Raw genomic sequence first — 18,710 nt, forward strand, 5'->3', positions numbered from 1 at the left:
CCCTACTGAGACTATAATTAAACCAACAGCCATTCAATAGCTAATCACTGTTGTATCAACACATTGTGACAATAGCTTTAGTTTGTGTCTATCTTTAAACTGAAGTCTGGATTACCAGAGTAATATATATATATCACATTGTAAATATGTAAATAGTATTAATTATCTTCCAATTACAGATCATCCCTAAGCTTGTGCCACCGATACCAGTAATGGATGATTTACTTAAAGACATGGGAGATGGTCGGTGTGTTGCAGTTGCTTTACACTTCTATGCACCACAACTATTACAGATAGAAGGTCAGTTCAGGAATATATAATTATATATACAAAATGTAGTATATGTATTTTATATTATATATATTTTATTTCAAAGTTCATGAGATAACAAGATATGTTTTGTTATAGCACCCTATCTGATCATCTGTCACTCTGAAATAAGGGTGCCCAGACCAGTGTGTGAAATTAATGGTGGTCCATTGGTACAAGACCAAAACAAGGAGTAACAGTTTCCCATAAGGACCGACTGTTTTTTGCTACCTGTCAGTCCATATGACCAACAGTCATTATCCCATATTTTCACATGCTGACCCAGACTTGACATATATTTTACTGACTAAAAGTTCATTTGAATGCTTGCATTGAGAGTAGAAACTAAATCTATATCATAAATTTGTGAAACTTTGGTGAGATTAGTATAATTTCTACCTTCCGTAAGGGAAGGTTATATTTTAGGGATGTAAAGTCTGAGTGTGTGTGTGTGTGTGTCTGTCTGTCTGTCTGTCTGTCTGTCTGTCTGTCTGTCTGTCTGTCTGTCTGTCTCTGTTCATCTATGTGTCTGGCTGTGTCATCGTTTTCTCAAAAATGACTGCCTCAATTCAAATGAAATTTGGTGCACATATTCTTTAGGGCAATGGCTAGAACTGATTGGGTTTTCATAAACATCCGTGAATATTAATGAGTTATTAGCATAATTAATTATTTCAGTTTAAATGCAGTGCTACTATATATCATACTTACACTCAAGTCTATTTTCTCTATTTCAGATATTTCAATTCATGAGAATATGTCATTTGCTGATTCTATATTTAATCTACAAGTGATCAAGAGTTTTTCCATGGCATATATGCCGGGAAGCTATCATTTAGAACACGAGGATTTACTGTATACCCCTCTTCCACTGAAAACCAACATACTAGTGTACTTAGCTGAGGTGTTTTGGTATATGGAGATGAGAAGGCCTGATTGGGTACAGCCACAGGGTGTGACTGTAGAAAGACCAGTAGAAAAACCAGAATGTAAGAACTGTTACTTGTTCAAGAGTGTTGTCAAACTTCAAGTGTCTAGATAATCAACAAGTTTGCCATTCTTTGAGAATTTTACTGAATCAAATTTATATTTTATGACCTACAATCACATATTTACTGCCATTTTCAAATCTTTGTTTGTTCTGAGCACTAAATTCTCTCGTAATGAAATTATTCTGGACCTTTTTTCAGACAAATATTTCAAAAGAATGAACTTGAGTGGTTGTGTGAGGGCGCTGTTCAAACATGTTGTCTTAGATTGACGTAGATTTTATTGGGATGGTCTTGTAGTATTCTTTATGCATAGTGCATGAAATTCATGAGCAGGCATAATTACAGGAATCTGAGTCAAGTGTAGTCAGACTTGTATAATTATGTTATTCTCCAATATTTTTCTTCATTCAGCCGGAAAATACTGGTAACCTAAGAGTTGTCACTACTCATCTAGCAAATCGTAGTGACAATTTGCTAGACGAGTAGTGACAAAGGCCCCTTAGGTCACTCATATTTTCCATGGCTAGAACAAACAAAAATATTGTGGAATAACATCTAAGTGTCGTAGTGAGTTAATAATATGGTTTTTCTTGTTATATTTCAGCACAAAAACCACCTACAGGTAGCAGGATAGGCTTCACCAAGAGTCGACCTGTTAGTGTCGCTATCAGCAGTGCTACAAAGAGAAGCTTCCAGTCATCAACAACACCTCCAGGACCACTCAGAGCCAGTCATAGTAATCCTGAAATCAACAAACTAGTAGCATCACAAAGGTTAGATGGTATTTCTTGTCATTTTATACAAACTTTGATTTCAGGCAACATCATTCCCAAGAAGTTAACGCGATATGATTGCCAGAGAAAAGAAAGTGATTTCTTCTAAGAATGCTTCAAGTCAGTACATGCTTTCTTATGAGGAAAGGCACCAATGTCATGGCTACAAGCTGAGATGTACAAGTATTCAGTTTTTGGCATGATGTCACCTTTGTTATTATTATTAGCATATTTGCACTGTTTATATCTTTGGTGTATTTTATTTACCTATATACTCCTCTTTTTTGCATGCTAATGTTTATCCTACCGATTTTTTTTTCACTCATTTTTTGGAGACAGTCACATTTGGAGTAGTGACTTGATAATATGATGTATCCAAAAGAATCACTGCATTTTCAATATCCCACTTTAGCAAGTTCAGTGTATCAGCAAACTTCTAGATAATCAACAAGTTTGCCATTCTTTGAGAATTTTTTTACTGAATCAAATTTAAATTTGATGACCTACAAGCACATATTTACTGCCATTTTCAAATCTTTGTTTGTTCTGAGAACAAAATTCTCTTGTAATGAAATTATTCTGGACATTTTTTCAAACGAATATTTCAAAAGAATAAACTTGAATGGATGTGTGAGGGCGCTATCACAGAATCAGTATGACTGAGCAGTTCAGACAAAATTCCTATACAAGGATCTCTCACAGATATTGTAGTGAATTCAAATTCAATAATTAAACTCTACTATTTAGAGCAAGAAAACAATGCAATACAAATTTACGAATGTGCTGAAAATGGTGCACATTGGTATTACTTTATAATTTTCCATTAGTAATTACAGGCACATACATGTCAATTGGTTTGCTTGCAATGACTTTTTTTTGCACTCATTTTATTTCCCACCTGTCCAGTTGTTGGCTTTCAAGCACACTATTTCTCCCGATAAAGTGGAATTCTTTGCTTTCAATTCTTAGTTCTCTTAGTGATTTTTCCCAGTGAGGATATCTCTTGGTATTTATTTTGTAAACAGGTGAAAATAGATTTTGATCAAAAAACATCAAAGTTGTTTTCTTTTCAATATAATTGAGAGCTGTTGAAAATTAAATAATAATACTGCCACACTTCTTGTAAATTAATTTTCAGTTAACTTACTTATTACTATTTTCATAAATATTTCTTTCCTGCAAAATAAGATTTCTGTAAAAGAAAATTGCAAAGTATTTCTATATACTTATTCTCAAAGTAGAAGAAAAAAAAACATGCCGTGAAATTCTCGTTACCTGAAATAAAATTTTACTACCAAAGCATGTCATGAAAATTAACGTTCATTTGATTTCGACAGTGTGACTTCTGCTACACATGCATAGGCACACGTGATCCTTGTAAAATGACCCTTTCATTAGGGTGGTTAAAATCATATTAAAGATACCGAGAATTGTATTTGATAGTCTGTTTAAACAAATTAAAGATACAAGCATTCCACTTTTTTTTTAAAGCCCTCCCTCCTTCCCTATCAAAAGCATGACTTACATTTTCTTTTCTCTTTTTCGTTCTGTATATTTGTTTGTTTGTTATTTTATGTTTGTTTGTTGTTGGTGGTGGTCACACAGTGCTCAGCCTCTGTTGCCACGTAGATATAGACATCAGAGAAATAGCGTTCATCTGGACGACAAAAATGAAAACAAACAACTCAGAAGATTTAGCTCTTTGGAAAATGTTAAAAATTCTACTATTGCTTGGCCAGAAGTTGCTGATTCTTCTTACTATTCAGGGTAGGTGCAATCACCCCTATTTCAGTATAAATAGAATAACCTGCTGTAGAGATGCATAGGACTCTTCCACATTGTGAAGGGGTACAGTATGGCAATTATTCAAGGAACAGTAGCTGCATTCACCTCATATTTCAAAAAAAAAAAATTAGAATAACCACACTGGAGAGGTGTGGAGTATTCCACTTTGTGAAGGGATAAAGTACTATAATAATAATTATTCAGGGAACATGCAGGTGCAATCACCCCTATTTCAGTACAAATAGAATAACCCATTCTGGCAGCATTTTCATGTAAGACTCTTGAAAATTTGTCAAGGGATAGGTAAGTAGCAGTACAGTGTGATGTAATATTCTTTGTTATTTGTACCGTTGCTTGAGAAATTACAAAACGTTTAGTCTGTGTAAAATCATACCATTCCATACAACAATAGTACACATGTTTGATCTCTTTATCCCTTGTATTCCCCACACTTTGGGTTTTATAATGTGTTTATAATTAACACTAATATTGATAAAGTGACTAGTTTTCAGAAAGGACAGCATACATATATGATAAAGAGTAAACATGATTGCATAATTTATAATTTCCAGAGCTACCTTTTAATTTCTGATACTTGTAGTCTTTGCTGCTTGCAACTGCCAACCATACTGTAATTATTAAACTACAAAATAACACAATCCCAAATGAAGATTTCATAAATTTGCTTTTTCGCTGGCATTGCAGCACAAGGTTTACTCAAGATTCCCGAGATTTCAGCTTTCTGTGACAATGAGCACATGAAAACTATGTTATGTATTGGACATCTTTGAAAATATTTTAGTTTGAATTTTAGGGGTTTTCAGTTTAAAGAAATGAAAGTATTATATAATATATTGTGGTAATCGTTATAATAAAAATTGAAGTATTTAGTAAAAAGGTAATGGTTCCAGGTGTTTTGCTGCCTAGGACATGAACACCTCAACCCTATAACAGTCCACACACGCCTACCAGTAGTAAGGTGTGAAATGGTTTGTAATCAAATCGGTTTCAATTACATTTCTGGAATTTTCTGACCGTAGAAAGAAATATGTTTATTACTTTAAGCCTTTATTCTGGTTTCGTGTTTCAGAACAATATTGAAATAAAAAGTACACTCAAAACAATAGACCTGTTGCTGGTTCCAAGATGCATTGAACATCTCTCCTTACAATGCCAGTGCAGACACACAGTGCACCTTGGAACTGGAAAATCAACTATGATAACATGTACCATGCTTTGTAATCAAATTAGCTAGTATGCAGTACATTTTTGAAAATTTCTGACCATCAAACGAAATCTATTGTTTTGCATACACTGTCAGTTTAGTTGTGTATTTCAGAACAACAGTCAGGTAACCAGAAAAGTACAACCAAAAGAACAAAAGACTTTTTGAACACAATTTGCAAATTTGGCTACTGTTTACTAATCTAGTTTCTCCATGCCTTGAGTAGGAAAAGATCTATTAAGATCTGTAAAGGTAATCTTGTTATATTTTGTGTACATTTCAGGAAGGGAGACAAAGAAGGCAATGGTAATGGTGTCAACGACTTGATGAAAAGTGAAATAAGTGAAAGTGGAAGTCTGTTAGCTAACGTTAGTATTGATACAAATCTTGACGAAGACTTGACAGACTTAGAGTTACAGAGTATCACGTCGTCTGTCATGTCACCACTACAGACACCAACGTCGGTGAGAACACCCAGTGATAACGGTGTATTAATGCCAGCCACGGTCAAACCACGGAAAGAAAATATGCACGTCATCAAGAAAGAAGAAGAGAGGGGAGAATTGTTGAAAAGAAAGACACCAAGTGTTGAACGTTTAAATAAAAATGGCGAGATTCCTGAGAGGGTAGATGGCGATTCCATCAATGATAGTTCTCCGGATAGTATTCCTGATTCCATTATTATGGATCAGCCACCGATGAGAACGAAAACGAAACATGGCGAAGCCTTCTTTATAGATACCTCACCGACAAGTCCTGTAGAACCAGCTGTCACAGGCAGTTACACAATCGCTGACAAACCAGTAACGGCAGAAAGCGCTGTTGCTGCTGGTATACCGATTGTTAGCGAGTCTCCTCGTAAAAACCCGAAGGAGTATTTACACGGTAATCCTCATACGAGACACGATATGAACATTACAGGCAGTCCACAGCATAGCAGACATACAGAAACACCACGGCAACCCGCAGGGAAAATCACATCGATGGATGGGGCAGGTACTAACCATATAACAGACACAGAGATATCTAGAGACAGGGACAGAGAACTACATAAACTGCATAATGACCAGACAGATAGAGAAGACACGAAAAAACTTTTCATGATGCAATTTGGACAGGCTATGCACAGACAGCAACATGTAACGCCGCACCAACAAGATTTGGGTGGTGAAGACGGCAAGACTTCTCACGTAGCATGCCGTGAGGCTTACGACACCACCACGACGGACACAAATCACACGCATGGCAACCATGCTGACAATAGAACTATGCATTTGCACAATAATGTTTTGACGCGACAACACGAGGATGAACTGACAGGGCATAATGCGCATAGTAACACTGTTAATCATAATATGACTTCTTGGTTACAACACACACACCAACACCATTCTACTAATGATAACAAGACAGACTCCACTTCTACAGTGCCGGTCACCAGTGAACTCATGCAGATCAGGATGAAACTCGAAGAAAAACGCAGGCTCATCGAAAGCGACAAAAAACACCTGGAGAAGTCCAGAGCCAGACAGCGACAGCGCATGGGCAAAGCTGCGTTTCTACAAGTCATCGGGAAGAAAGATGGACCATCGAGTGAAGTGGATGTACGAGAACGACTTGCTCCCAGACAACAGAACGTCGGACAACAACCCGTTCCTGACGAATATTATAATAAGTCCTTTGAAAAAATTAATGCTAATTTAACTCAACTGCAAGGGGAGTTACTTCGGCTGTCACAGCAGCAAGAGCAAATGAAAACTGCAATGACAGATAGTCCTCGGGAAAACGAACCTCAACAAGAACATTTCTGGCTTGACAGGTCAGGTGACCAACGTCAAGGAGATACAGAGAGTGGAGGTGGTGTTGGGGGTTTTTATTTAGGGGAGACGCCATCATCCAGTGTAGCGTCTACCCCTTCATCAACTAGATCCTGGGCAGCTGAGAATCCACTGTCAAAACAAAGTGACTATGTTGGAAACTGGGCTTCAGCTCCTAATCTCACAGGTAGCAAACCTCAGCGAGCCCCAAGCCCTGCTTATGCCGAGAGCCCTGATAAATACCACCAAATTGGTGTCACGCCAAGTAAATTCCAACCACCAGATAGGTATCAGCAACCATCTGTCACGCCTAGTAAATTTCAACCACCTGATAGATACCAACAACCTTCAGTTACACCCAGCAAATTCCAAGCACCTGACAGGTACCAACAACCTGCTATCATACCAAGTAAATTCCAACGCCCAGCTTCTCCTAGGTTGCAATCCGGCTTTCAACCGGGCGTAACACCAAGCAGGTACCAGCCAATGACTACACCTAGCATAACGCCAAGTAAATTTCAACCACCAGACACAGGTCCAGCTAACTTCTCACCTGCATTCTCCATATCACCTGGTGAACCTAACACTTCCATGGGGACTAACTTTGCCTACTCACCATTCACTAACCAGACACCATCATCTGTGACTGGCTTTACACGTACTAACCAAGCAGCACCAGCAGTAACTGGCTACACACCACCATCAACTAACCAAAATACAAGCCCCATACCATTTACATTAGAGCAAGCAATGTCATCACCGTATCCAGCTGTCTCCCAGCAACCAGCATCATTTGCTCCATCAGCATCTCACGTCTCCCAGCAACGGACTGTACAGCCATTGCAGCCCTCTGCAACTGCACCTATACAGCCAGCTGCAGCTTCAACACCATCACCAGAGCTATTGCCGCAAACCTTGCCATCACCAGTTCAACAGCAACCAGTACAGCAGCAGCCATCACCAACAAAACAGCCTCGGGTGGTGCAACAACCTGAGTCCATACCCCAGAAAGTGGTGGAGACAGAACCAGTGAAACCAACCCCAGTCATTGCACAAGTACTTCCAAAGAAAGTCGAATCAGAAAAGAAAGTCAGTCAACCTGGCGACATCAATACTATCGCCATGACGCCACAACCAGTGGTACTGGAAAAAAGTCCTATAATCATGGATATCAAAGAAGAAAGAGAGAAGCAGCAAGTACAAGAGGAAAATGCCAAGGAAGAGGAAGAAGGGGAGGATGGAAAAGTACGAGGATTTATAGTGGGCCAGGAATCAGTAAGTTCCATGTATTCATATCACTAACCCTTTTGCTATTCAACTATGCATACATTATATTATTACATGTGTTCCACAGATTACTTGCACTGGTGTGCGCGTGCATACTAGTGGTATTTTCACTGCAGTGCAATACTGAAAACATTATTGCATACATGAGATGTAAATGAGGATGAGATTACACATGTAATAATAACAGAACCCTATGATGTGCAATTATAACTATGACATACTCAGGGGTACGCCACACTTGTACTCACATGACATCGGGTTCTGTCATATTCTTCCATGGTGTATTGTTTGATACCTATTTGTTTTTTAAATCAGTTTATATATATTAAGAAAGCAATGATGCAGTAGCCCATAGCAATGATACCCGATAAAGGCACAACATCAATTTGATGTTTCTCTGAAATCACAAGTAATTGTAGGTGAGGTAAAATCATGAAATGACTTTCCAGAACCTATAGCTTATCAAAATGTGTCTATTTCCTGGAGTGGTATTCCCCTTTAAATGGTAGATACTCACTTACTTACAATGCATAGGTCAGAGGTGTCAAGCTCCAATTTTTCCAAAAAGTACACATCTGACTTTGTAAAACAGGACACGCTTCTTAAATTGTACCACTATTTTGTCTTTTTACAGGCTAATGATATAAGTACAGCTAAGAAGAAAGAGAATTTCTTGAGAAGTAGGTTAAAACGACAAGAAGAAGAAAGAGCCAAGAAAGCTGCAAGAGAAGTGGAAGCTGAGAAAAGACGAGAAGAACAGAGGTTAGTCTAGTTTGTCATAATAAAAGACAAATATGTCTGTGAATTTATATATTCCTTGGCTGTACTCTACCCAGTCTGGATGCCAAAATGGTGGTGTAAATCGTAATGATACTGTATAGCCCGGAACTCGACTACATGTATACTTATACTGTACCATCCTATACTGTTAATGATGTAATCAAAAGACTAGATTACACTTCCATCTAAGGTAGATTCATCCAGACAAACCTTTCATTATATCCCATTGATTGGATCTTTTAATTATGATGCCCTCTTTGATCCCTTGTTTTCCATCACCTTCGTAGTTCCTTTCGCTTGGGCTAAAATAGTCGACAGGTTTAGAAAGTTTTGGTATCAAACTGAAGATGTACTTATTCAAGGAAGTCTGCAGTGAGAATGGATTGACCAATCACCCAACCAACCAACAAATACATAAATTGATCAATCAATCAATCAATTAATCAATCAAGCAAGCAAGCACAATTCAATTATTGAATGTTTTTATGATTGAAGAGTTGGTTGGTTAGATGTTTGATCTTTCAGTTGCTTGGGTGGTTCATTGATTCATTTTTGAATGATTGATTGATTGATTGATTGATTGTTTGATTGATTGATTGATTGATTGATTGATTGATTGATTGATTTGTCAGCCATTAAGTACCATAAATAAAGGTTCCATCATACAAATTGTAGCACTGAGTCAGTTATATCACAGTGACTTTATTTCATAAACATCAGTGAACCATTTCTGAAACAACACAGAGACATTTCTACAAAAGTACAATGCAAAGTAAGCCAAAGATTTTCGAGATATCGGAATCTTCATCATGAGGGCAAATTCCTGATTGAATTCCCATATATTCCATGTAGGATAAAACAGGAAGAGGTTGAAAGGAAAAAGGAAGAAGACAGACTAAGGAGAGAAAGGTTAAAGCAGGAATACCTGAAGAGAAAACAACAACAACAACAAGAACAGGAACAAGAAAAAGAAGACAAGGACATTATTAGGAAACCTAGGAAACCAAGACCCAAGTCAAGAGTTCTTAGTCAACCTAATTTAGACCAAGACCTTGGGAGTAGGGAGTCAGTTGTGTCTACTATGTCAACACAGTCACAAGGTAGGTTTAATAGTTAGGGAGTTAGGGAGTCTGTTGTGTCTACTATGTCAACAGTCACAAGGTGTAGGTTTAATAGTTAGGGAGTTAGGGAGTCAGTTGTTTCTACTATGTCAACACAGTCATTCACACATTTCTGGGAGTTATCTGCCATCTTTTCGGATTGCACACCATGTTTATTGTGGGCATGAACATGTAGGATGTAACTCAAAAAACTGAAAAGGAGAGATGTGATTGGATGCAACAACATTTTGTTGCAGAACAGCAATCAAACAGACCACCCTTCAGACATTTGTGGACAGGGATGCTGAGAGCGCCCTCAACGACAGATCTTTCAGTCTACATGCCATTTTCTGTCTTCCATCTGTTTATGTTGTACACACTAACCTGTACTATTCATTGTGTGTGTATGATAACATTTATGATTTTAGCTCTAAAACTAAAATTACTGACTACTAATTGTAAAACGGGAATGTAAATCGGGAAAATCAACACAAAGTGAATAAGTCAATGGTTAATTAAATGTAAACGCGTCAAATATGTCAATAAAGAAATTAGTATCATTTACAGCACAGAAACCATTTACAATCTATATTTTCTACTGTAAACTGCAGTAAAATTCTTGAAAAAAAAAAAAAATTGGAAGTTGTAAATTTCAAGGAAGAGTGAATTTACTCTTTCATTCTCAAGCAGTGAAATAGTACCGGGGGTATTACAGAAGAACCTCCACACACATATTTCATTGGTAATTATTAGCATTTTATAGTTTAATCAAAGTGGTCATTGACCTTACACTGTATATTTGTGTGTGTTCACTGATGTTGTATGTCTGTAATATCAGGGAGTTCATTATAAAGGAGTTCGTAATATCAAGGGTTGAGTGGGTATTGCTGTAGATAACTAACACTTCGCCACTAACCATTTCTAACCAAGCCTGCTGTGTGTGTGTGTGTGTCTGCTACCTGTAGGTCGCGTGCCGACGTCTACACACACTTCACCCGGTAAAACCGTAACCACGGTGACATTCTCCAACACATTAACTGTAACAGACGGTCAAGGTGCCGCATCACCAGCCACTACAGATACATCATCTACACCTTCTGTAACTTCAAACGGAGCACAACATGCTAATGTCTTTGCCGAGTATTCTGGTGTGTTATTTCTTTCCTCTTATCGTACCTTGCATGTACTCGTAACTTGCATACTGACCAGTTCTACAAAGTACAATGGAAGCAATAATAGCCAAATGTTGTTGTGGGTCAAAATGATAAAAACTAGCATTTCAATTGTGAGTCACCACATAGTAAGAGATAGGGGAACACCAACGTTTGGTGCATCACAAGAAATTGTGTGTGTCAATGGCAATTCAAATTGGCTTAAAGGACACTCGGATCTTGCTCAACAAAAATTGTACAAACATTGCCTAACTATAAATTAACAGGATCTAACAAAAAAATTGGTCAATAATGTAATATGCAATTATGACCCATAATAAATAAAGGGGGAAAAAATTTGAAAAAGGCTTGCTACAGATAAACACTCTTAACTGAGACTGTAAAGTATACAAATACTTGACTTGTCACAAACATTTACAGAAATTCTATGATGACTATAAAACTCAGTATGCAAGTTATGATGGGTGTATGTTGGTATTAACTCTATATTCTAAACATTTCACATAAATACATGTAGTATATGAAGATATATAAGCTATAAGGGTATACATAAATAACTTTGTCATGATGTAATACATACACTGGACAACTTCTCTTGCATGTGTTTATTCTGCATGTGAAATAACCTTTTTAATAAATTAACACATTATCATTGACAATAGAGCAAAGAATCACAAATATTAAAACAGAATCATTAATTTAATAAATCATGTCATTGACAGTTTTTTTTTTGTCATCAGTAAAAGTATTTTTTTAAGTTTGGCATGCTCTCTTTTTTGGTTGGGAGGGGGCTATTACTGTCACTGTACAGTGTGACCATTGAACGTACTACAGGATATGTCATATTTTCATATTACACTGTTAACAGTATTGAATTTGTTGCATGAATGTCTTTATGCAGATCTATGGCAAAGTTAACATATGTGAAAACCAAGCATGTCGACATGTACTCTGAAGTAGTAAAGACAAATACAAAAAAATTGTATGTTTCTGATAACCGGACCGACCCTAACTTCAGCTGCTGACTCTAAACATTTTCACAACGAGTTAGAATTTACTTCTGTTTCTGTGTAAACTTTATTGCCAAAGTATCTTTGGGCAAGAATTGTCTTTTAAAAAATCAAATTCTGGAGATACCGAGTGTAAGTTGAATTTGTATGTAATAGTTTATTGTATTTGGCTACTTCACATATAATTGTCTTCATTTACTTCGTTTACACCTCGTCAAACTATCACTGAAGTATTGTGACCGATGAGTATATTGTCTTTGAGTTGAAGCAATTTCTAACCACCACCACCCCCCCCCCCCTCAAAAAAAAGAAGAAGAAGAAAAAGATAAAATAACTAAAATAAAATTTCGACCCACCTACCCTAATTTCTGATGTCATGTTATCAGAAACAAAGAATTATTTTTATTTTTACCTAATTGAATGCCTATATACATATAAATCTGTGAGCATCATATTCTATCCATCAAGAGTGAAAGTGCTGTAAGGAAATCAGGAACAAAGAAATTGGCCATCTCTAATAGTATTACCATTGTCTTTACAGGACCTAAGCTGTTTGTAAAACCCACCACTAAAACTAATCGTCACTTGATCACCAATGCTATCACATACTGTGTATTACCTGGATATGTTAACAGAGACATGAAAGATAAAATACTGGAGGTATGTATTCAGTAGAGGAACTATATGTGTGTGTCACAATCAATTGTCCCTACGTAGAAAGTCACAGGAGAATGGCAACATGGCCATAGAGGGCGCTGTTGCTTTTCTGGTGACTCAAGGAAAATACTAAATAAATATATATGAGTACACATGGTTTGTTTGGAGCAGTTATAAAACTCTTTAACTGTATGTTAAGATTCAGTGTTACAACACGCCATTGTACGCTCCATTCTTACAAGTGAAATTGAACACGCATTTTTTTATGACTAAGAGAAGAGGCAGGCCTTACCGGAATATTAATATGACCAAAACTTTTTCTTTCACGAATTCTCAGTCTCTGTCTCGTAAGACAAAAGCATCCAATGTCTCAAATTTTGTATCATTGTAAACGTTAAGATCAATTTTACATTTTTCTTCAATCAATGAGGAAACAATTCTGTATTATTTTGACACCCTGGATAATGCTGATTAGATGGTACTGAAAATTCCAGATTTAGTTTTCAAATTTTGTTTGGACTTTTCAATTATCAATTATAATAATATTTCATTTTTTGAATTTTCAGGAGTTAGCCAAAGCAGAAGCCAAACACTTCCTTATTCTTTTCCGGGATGCTGGGTGTCAGTTCCGTGCATTCTATGCCTACACACCAGAAACTGAGGAAATTGTGAAATTCTATGGAACAGGACCTCGTCAGGTGGCTCACAGTATGATCGAAAAATTATTCAAGTAAGTTTTATATTATAGCATGTATATACAGAAATACTTGAACGTCAGTGCAAGATGACAACATCACAAGAATATAACTAAGCAATCATTATCTCTTATTGTTGATTTTCATGGTTTACATACATAGTTGTGTATGTAGTACGTACATCCATCCATCCATCCATCCATCCATCCATCCATCCATCCATACATACATACATACATACATACATACATACATACATACATACATACATACATACATACCCCTCACTCCCATCCCATCTCAGCTCGGCTCCATAAGTTAACATTGCATCATTAGTTTTCAGAACTAACAATCATTGTTGTTATTTACTTGTAGGTACAACTCTGGTGGCAAACACTTCTCAGTGATTCCATCCAAGACAATGTCTGTGTCAGTGGATGCCTTTACAATACATAATCACCTGTGGCAGAGCAAGAAAGCTGGGCTACCTAAAAAACATTGAAGCTGTTTAGTGTTAACCAGATTTGTGTACATTTCATGGGGACTTTTGTCATTGCGATTCATACACGTACAAATGAACTTACCAGCAAAACCTTGTCAGTTTCATCCAAGGTCGTCTCTCTGAACTACGTCGTATAAATGTCATGACAGATGTCAACGTATGTGCTGAATGTAGAGTTATCTGATGTGTAGCATTGGTCAATTTTCAAAGGAAGGCAAGCAACTCTTTGTGAGACTGTAATGTATAAAGTTTTGTTCAGCAAGTCAGTCTTAATTTGTAAATTGCCAAGTAGTGCTCAGCTCTGTGCTGTGTTCTGTATTTGTGTGCAATTTGCCAATGATGGAAACACTGCAGAGTTATTCCGAATCCTGAAGACTCGTCCACTGTTGTAAGATGTGAAGGCCATCCCACTACTATAAGAAATAGAGACACTATTCCGAATCCTGAAGATGCTTCCTATGTTGTAAGAATTGGAAGTCCATCTCACTACTACAAGAAATAGAGATACTATGCTGTTAAACAAAAAATCAGATGAGGTCCTCCCTCATACTGTAGGAATTGAGATCCTCCCTATGCGATAAGCACAGTGATGAACCTCCACTTTCCTTATTGCAAGAAATTGAGACCCTACCTATGGTTTGAAGAGAGAAGGCCTTCCCATACTTTAGAAGTGGAGACCCTCAAAATGTTGTAAGGACTGAAGGGCCCCACCCCCATACTGTAGAAATTGAGACCTTCAAGTGTAAGCAGTGATCACCTCCTGTAGGAATGGATACCCTCTCAGTACTGTAAGCAGGACCTGCTACACAACGAGAAATGGAGACCCCAATGATTTCACAGTGGAGTCCCTTTCAGCACTGTAAGCAGAGAAGACTCCCCCATTAGTGAAAACCGCTCCATGGTATAAGTTAGTGACACTGCAAGCTGTAGACAATGGTGGCAGTAACCAAATCTCATCAGCAGGTCCTACAGCTACCACAAACAAAAAAAGTCACTGGAATGCTGTAAGCAGTAAAAAGTAGTGATATCCCACCCTATACTGTTAACAGCTACCATTTTACATAGTACTGTGTATGTGTAACTGCCATACAGTAAATAAACCAATGCCCCGATTTGTATAACGTACTTTCTAAATATCATCATTTCCAATGTGTGTACAGCCATTGTATATTAATACCACTATGTGGCAATTCCTAAGTGGCAATTTAAACAAGTCTGTGATTTTTTCCCAGAAAAAAAATGTTGAATATATATGTACTGCACTGTTAAGCTTAAGTGATCGTGATTGTATGAATTTGAGGTATATTATGCTCAGAGTAGAATTCCCTAGACATATTTTGAATTGGATTATATGACTCTGCACCCACAGAAATAAGAATTTACGATAAAAAAAAAATCTTGTCCTATCCAGATATCAAAACAGATCATTTCCATTAAGCAATGGAGACCAAAATATTGAAAGTCCTTTTTTGGCTGCCTATGCCAAAAGTGAGAGAAAACGAGAATATTCATTCGTTCAATTAATAGATTCAGTGATAACACTGCTGCTGTAGAACTTGAAGATGTATAATTCACCATTGTAACAAAACTTACGAAGACAAATAACAGAATTGTGAAAATCAAAATATTGTCATACTAAGGATAAAACCGAGTCTTAATTAAAGTTATAATGGCTGTTTTGTAGTTTCATGCTCCGAAATTATCTTAGAGACAAAAAACTTTGGAAGAACTCAGTTTTAGTAGTGTTATTTGCTGTTAAGTGCAAAGTGTATTATGGAAATATACACCGTGTGTTGAAAGTGTGTTATAATAGGTTTCCTGTAATGGCCACAATTTGGTACATTGGGAAGCTCAAAATCAACAAAACACTGCAATGTGTGCGTATATGATGTGACTAATGTGTTCATCAAAGTTTATTAAAGTAGATTACTTGTAACAGCCATAATTTGAATTATTTTAAATTGTGAAATCAGCACAAATCTGTATTGTGTGCATATTATGTAACTGTAAATTCATCGCAGTTTATTTATGAGAGATTTATTGTAATAGTGACTTTCTCATCAATTTCATGATATGTTCATTTCAGTCATACTGTGGAGTGACACTTTGGTGTATATTTCACTACAAAATTTCATATGTTCATTTCACTGTGGGGTGACACTTTTGTGTACATTTCACTCACTTTCATGATATGTTCATTTCAGTCATACTGTGGAGTGACACTTTGGTGTATATTTCACTAAAAAAAATTTCATATGTTCATTTCACTATGGAGTGACACTTTCGTGTACATTTCACTCACTTTCATGATATGTTCATTTCAGTCATACTGTGAAGTGACACTTTGGTGTATATTGCACTACAAAATTTCATATGTTCATTTCACTGTGGAGTGACACTTTCGTGTACTTTTCACTCACTTTCATGATATGTTCATTTCAGTCATACTGTGGAGTGACACTTTGGTGTATATTTCACTACAAAATTTCATATGTTCATTTCACTATGGAGTGACACTTTTGTGTACATTCCACTCACTTTCATGATATGTTCATTTCAGTCATACTGTGGAGTGACACTTTGGTTATGTCCATTTCATTCATTCTGTTGTAACACAATGCTCAAATCTGACAGTACAAGGTAGAGTTTACTCTGAAGGAAAGCTGTCATAATATTAAAAAAATAAACATCCGTGTGTAGTCAAGTAATTTCTTGGGTGCTATTAGATTAAGTCATGACTATATTCTTAGTCATATTCTCACTTTGATAACTACACACACATAGTATGTTATGATGTGCTATTATACATAGTATAAGTCATGTACCTGCTTTTATTTGTATTTAGTCTGTGTGGTATGTCTTGACGGGGCGCCCTCACACAGCGATCAACGCCAGTGAGGGCAGAACGATGCAACGTATCTCACAGTCTGATTTGTATTAAGCTTTGATATAAGTAAGCCACCTTACTGTTATTTATTTTGTAACTGTTTTGAATTAGTACTAGCTGCCTCCGTTGTGACCGTGCTCTTGGTTTTTGTTCTGTACTATTTATATAGTAGGTGAAGATATCGTGCTGTCCAAGTGTCCATCAGATGATCTCATCAGAGATCTGAATTACTACCAAACGAGAGAGACTTTAGAGATTCAATTAGATGAAATGTTTATGTCGCACGCACAGTTTTTTGTTACAAATTATACAAACAAAATAGAATTTATCTCACTGTGAACACAAATAGACAGTTTTGTGTTTGAAGCTTTTGTGTCTCATCCGACAGTGATGTTGAGTTTGTGTTCACAGTGACATAAAATGTAACATTTATGTGTGTGTATGTGTCAATGTCTGTTCTTTGTGTAATTGTAACAAAAAGTCTTGTGTGAGACATAATAAACATCATGCCGCATAATTTGAAAGTCTAAAGTCTCCCTAGTTTTGTAGTGCCATGGATGAATGACAAGCAAATTTGTTTAAGATATGATTTATCTCAGAAAATTAGATGGATCATAAAATATATATATGAAAGAAAATGCAGTAGGTTAAGGATAAGTCTGCAATCTAAGAAAAAGTCATAAGAATTTTACTGTTCTGTGTAAAGATAAGATAATTTATTCACCCACTTGTTGGTTGATTTATTACTGCACTATGTGACTGACTGAGTGATGGAGTTTAATATTAGCTGACTCACTCAGAGATAACAAAATAACTGAATAACTGACTGACTGACTGACTCACTCACTGATGTATTCATTGACCATTTGATTTGAGCAGACTCATCAGAATATATTGCTAAAGAAATGGGCAATATAATGAATTATAAAATGATCCAAGCAAATAATTAATTAATGGGAGATAGGCAACCATTAGTATATCAGGCACTTTGATATGCATTGAGTATATAGTAGGAAGATATAGTTGTAAAGACACTGCCAATCCGTTCACTTGCACCCCACCCACTCTCACAGACACGCGCTCTCAACACCCCCTACACCACCACAGCTGTTTCTAGTCACTGAAATTAAATTATTTTTCACATCTTGAGTTGGTGTGTTTGTGCCAACTGACGTGAATTGTCTTTTTGCAAGTGTTTTTGTATATAAGTCAGACCTGTGTTTTTATTTTATAAAAAGTGTCATACTTTTATGTATATGATGAAGACAAGCTTGAATGTACATGTTGTTGTTATTGTTGTTGCTGTTGCTATAGTAACATAGTGGATATGAGAGAGTTTTTTGATGATTGGTTCACTGTTTATATTCTTGTGATTTTTTTAAACATTCATTTTGTAATTATACTCCGAATATGTTGTCACGTATGCTTCAGATAAAATAAATGCGTCAAATCAAGTATTTCATGTGTTCAGCTGTTGTCATTTGTTTTACATGTACTGTACTGAGCTGCCTTAGCGCCCTCATGTGGCCAAGGTCCAATAATTAATTTAGTACTTTCATTAGCGAATTTGCAAAATAATGATTATAGTAATGCATACTTTATTAATCCAAATTACATTCAGAAAGGAAGTAATGTTGCCATTCATGCAGTGCGCAAGTGCCGTAGTGTTACACCAGGAAGAAACCAGAATACCTGGAGAAAGCTGTGCATTGTTCAGTT

General features: G+C 36.5%; 1 protein-coding gene across 4 annotated transcripts in view; it reads left to right on the forward strand.

Moving 5' to 3' along the window:
• The window catches only part of LOC144444560 (calmodulin-regulated spectrin-associated protein 1-like), a 40,838-nt gene extending 22,405 nt beyond the window's left edge, over positions 1-18,433 (forward strand). For 2 of the 4 annotated variants that reach the window (XM_078134020.1, XM_078134021.1), the window contains 11 exons: positions 180-300; positions 1,047-1,298; positions 1,906-2,074; positions 3,680-3,841; positions 5,368-8,176; positions 8,823-8,950; positions 9,821-10,068; positions 11,034-11,216; positions 12,792-12,910; positions 13,474-13,637; positions 13,978-18,433. In XM_078134020.1, the coding sequence (XP_077990146.1) occupies positions 180-300; positions 1,047-1,298; positions 1,906-2,074; positions 3,680-3,841; positions 5,368-8,176; positions 8,823-8,950; positions 9,821-10,068; positions 11,034-11,216; positions 12,792-12,910; positions 13,474-13,637; positions 13,978-14,104 (4,482 nt within the window). In that variant the 3' untranslated portion in view covers positions 14,105-18,433. The remainder of the gene's footprint in view (positions 1-179; positions 301-1,046; positions 1,299-1,905; positions 2,075-3,679; positions 3,842-5,367; positions 8,177-8,822; positions 8,951-9,820; positions 10,069-11,033; positions 11,217-12,791; positions 12,911-13,473; positions 13,638-13,977) is intronic. The other 2 variants (XM_078134023.1, XM_078134022.1) reach the window with 2 other exon arrangements.
• The last annotated feature ends 277 nt before the right edge of the window (positions 18,434-18,710 follow it).

This window comes from Glandiceps talaboti, chromosome 13, assembly GCF_964340395.1.
Source record: "Glandiceps talaboti chromosome 13, keGlaTala1.1, whole genome shotgun sequence".
Classification (NCBI taxonomy): Eukaryota; Metazoa; Hemichordata; class Enteropneusta; family Spengelidae; genus Glandiceps; species Glandiceps talaboti.